Here is a 3,313-nt window from a genome sequence, read left to right on the forward strand (position 1 = left end):
CGGCTCTGGGCTGGGTGGTCCGTGGTGGAGCGGGAAGCTGCCCCATGGGGTGCCCGAGGGCTCCGGGGAGCCGCGGTGGTGGAGCCGGGACAGCCCCGCTGCTCCCCTGGGTGGATGGAGATGTCCCCAGGCCACCCGAGCCACCCCAGGAAGAAGCTTTGGGCACCCTCGTCCAGGAACAGCCATGCCATCTCCACCAGGACCAGCAAGAGTGGTCACCGGCACCAGTATGCAAGCCAACCGTGCTGGAAGGACACGGGTCACCTCCCCTCTGTCCCTGTCCCTCCCCGCAGGGACAGCTCTGCAAGGCGAGCGCCCGCAGCTCCATCCCCAGGACACATCTGCATCCATGGGCAAGTTGGGCACCCTCGTCCAGGAACAGCCATGCCATCTCCACCAGGACCAGCAAGAGTGGTCACCGGCACCAGTATGCAAGCCAACCGTGCTGGAAGGACACGGGTCACCTCCCCTCTGTCCCTGTCCCTCCCCGCAGGGACAGCTCTGCAAGGCGAGCGCCCGCAGCTCCATCCCCAGGACACATCTGCATCCATGGGCAAGTATCTGGGTGCCTTCATGAGCATCCCAACACCGCCTTGGCCTGGGCAATGGTGGTTTGGGTCCTCTGTGGTGCGGGACGCTCCCAAGGAGTCCAGATCCCACCATGCTCAGCCACAGAAGAAACAGCCCCCAAAATTGCCAGCTCAAGGCGCCCGGTCCCAACCCATCCGCGGGAAGAACTTAGGCTGTGCCCACCGGGATGCACCTCACCTCGTAAGATGGTGATGTTCTTCAGCATCTCCCCATGCCGGATGTCCACCACCTTCATCTCCTCCATGACCATGGACAGGTTACGGATGTCAAAGTCCAGGCGGGCGCTGAGCAGGCTGTAACGCTCCCGCAGCAGGTCCGTGGTGCCCTGGACCAGGCTGAGGGACTTGTTCAGGTAGTAGAGCTCCTCGGCGTGGGTGTGGAAGCCCAGGGTGCAGGAGAGCCGCACGTCGTCCAGGTAGCGCAGCATGCTGTGGACGTGGCTGTCGGTGGCGTTGATGTTGGCAAAGATGGTGCTGATCTCGATCTCGTGGGAGGTCATGCGACCTTCTAAGGTCTCGAAGCGCTCGGCCGTGCGGTTCTGCGTGTACCTGTTGTGGTACCGCAGGTCGTTCATGTTCTCCTCATGGTCGTCCAGGAAGGAGGAGATGTTGTCCAGCTGCAGCTGCAGCCCCATCACCTGCAGCACCAGGTCGTGCATGTTCTCCGAGTTCTGGCCGACCTGCCGAACTGCTGCGCCGACGCTGCCTTGGATGCTCTTCACCAGCTCGCTGGTCTTGGAGGAAGAGGCCCGTAGCCCGCCGAAGAGGCGGGTGTAGTTCTGCCACTCGGTGACGATCTTCTGCAGCGTCAGCGTCTCCTCGTCCGTCTTCCTCTGGATGACCTGGATCCAGTCGGAGGTTTGCCCCAGGGTGAAGTTCATCTGCTGCATGGCTGCTCGGACATCGTAGCGCTCCTCGGCCAAGCCCTTGAGAGAGTTGTCTAGTTGGGAGGTGACCACCTGCCAGCCCCCAACCTGGGCCAGGAACTGCCCCAAGCTTTCGTTGACCTGCCGGATGGAGAAGGAGCAGTTGTCCACCTCGCTGGTGATCTTGTTGCTGGTGGAGGAGAGGAGGTCGTGGGTCTGGGAGGTCCGATCCAGCAGGATTTCTTGAACCAAAAGCATCTTCTGGATCTCCTCCAGCTCACCCTGCAGCTTGGTGATCTCCCGGCCCAGCTGGCCCGTCTCATGGCAGAGGGAACAGTTCCCCGAGGTCTTCTCATCTGAACAAAGGGCAGAGGGGTCTGTCACCCCACCCCGTCCCTCACTGGGCCTGGAGACCCCCCTGCTGAGGACCGGAGCGGAGGATGAAGCCTCACCATGGTTTGTCCTTGCAGACCCTGGAGATGGGCACCACAGAGCCACCCTGGGACAACCCTGATGCCACCAGCCCGTACCAGCTCCCACCCTCATCCACCTCTGTGCAGCAAGGTCCCCAAGAAACCCAACCCCACCAACCCCACCCTCGGGGTCGTGCAGTGGTCCCTTCCCAAAATCCTGGGAGAGAAGTGGGGGTTTGGCTCTGAGGGAGCCCCAGGACCTGAAAAATGGAGGTGCTTCAGCCCCCGGCCAGCAGCACCGAGCAGCTGAGGTCCCCTCAAGCTGGAGGGACGCGTGGTGCTGGAACCCGGAGAAGACCTCCAGGTCCGGGTGCAAGCCACTCACCCAACCCCTGGAGGTCCTCCTGGATGGAGACGATCTTCTTCTCGTAATAGGTCTGGGCTGAGCTGATGTCGTTGGAGATGGAGTCGACTTTCTTGAACACTGCGGAGGAAAGGTGGGGGGTGAGGGGAAGCGGGTGGGCGCCGGGACGTGATGGTCCTCCATACCTTTCCTCTGGGCTCCTTCCCTGGTGAGGAGGGTGCCCGGGGCTTGAAGTGTCAGGTTGGGTGGCTGGTGGGTGCTGGCTCCGTGGGGTAGGTGTCCCAAGGGGCTTTTGGGTTCGGGGCTTGGCTAAGGTCTACAAAGCATCTCTGGGGGTCCAGGCCTGGGGAGCTCACTGCCCCTCTACTGAACCTGGGAGGCTGTTCCTTGCCCGTGGAGGTGATGGGGTGACAACCTCTGGGCTCCGGGATGGTTCCTGAGGTCCCCATGGAGGTAAAGCCATCACCTGGCGAGGTGGCATCACTCAGTGTCCCACGTGCATCCCAGGGGCAGGTCAGGGGGAGCTGGGTGCTCCTCTCCATGCCCGGGAGCTGGAGTTGCTTTGGGGGAACCCCAATATCCCCGAGGACGGCAGGAGGGAAGGCAGAAGTCGGACCTCCCAACCCTGCCCGTGCTCACCCAGGGCAGCCAGCACGGTCACGACCACGATGAGGAGGATGGAGAAGATGTAGAGGACTTTGACGGCCGTCTGGAGGGAGAGGTTCTTCTGGCACCGGCTGCAGTTGGTGCGTGCCCTGCCTGAGCGCAGAGAGGGAAGGATCAGGCCCCCCTGCAGCCCCTGCCCACCCCGCGGGGATGGCCTTACCGCTCGTCGGTCGGTAGCTGAAGGTCGGCATCTCCTCTTCCTCTCCTCCCACCAGCTCCTCTTCTGAAAACCAACACAGGAGGGACCTCAGCTGCCCGAACTCCCGGCCCCGAGGACGCCAGTGGTCCCTGGGGACGGTGTCCCCTGGGGGGGGGAAAAGCTTGGGAAGCCACGTGGGACCCATCACTAGCCACCCTCAGCTGGCCAAAGCCAGGTGGCACCGACCCGTGAGGACACGTCCCTGCTCCACCACC

The 3,313-nt window shown here is 63.1% G+C and overlaps 1 protein-coding gene across 1 annotated transcript in view; it reads right to left on the minus strand.

Annotated features, from left to right (window-relative positions):
- The window catches only part of SCARA3 (scavenger receptor class A, member 3), a 12,083-nt gene extending 8,993 nt beyond the window's left edge, over positions 1–3,090 (minus strand). The window contains exons 1-4 of the mRNA XM_009895473.1: positions 3,060–3,090; positions 2,873–2,992; positions 2,255–2,353; positions 769–1,812 (exon numbers count right to left, since the gene is read on the minus strand). Of these exons, the coding sequence (XP_009893775.1) occupies positions 769–1,812; positions 2,255–2,353; positions 2,873–2,992; positions 3,060–3,090 (1,294 nt within the window). The remainder of the gene's footprint in view (positions 1–768; positions 1,813–2,254; positions 2,354–2,872; positions 2,993–3,059) is intronic.
- Between the last annotated feature and the right edge of the window lie 223 nt (positions 3,091–3,313).

Source organism: Charadrius vociferus, unplaced genomic scaffold (assembly GCF_000708025.1).
Source record: "Charadrius vociferus isolate BGI_N301 unplaced genomic scaffold, ASM70802v2 scaffold41, whole genome shotgun sequence".
NCBI classification, from domain to species: domain Eukaryota; kingdom Metazoa; phylum Chordata; class Aves; order Charadriiformes; family Charadriidae; genus Charadrius; species Charadrius vociferus.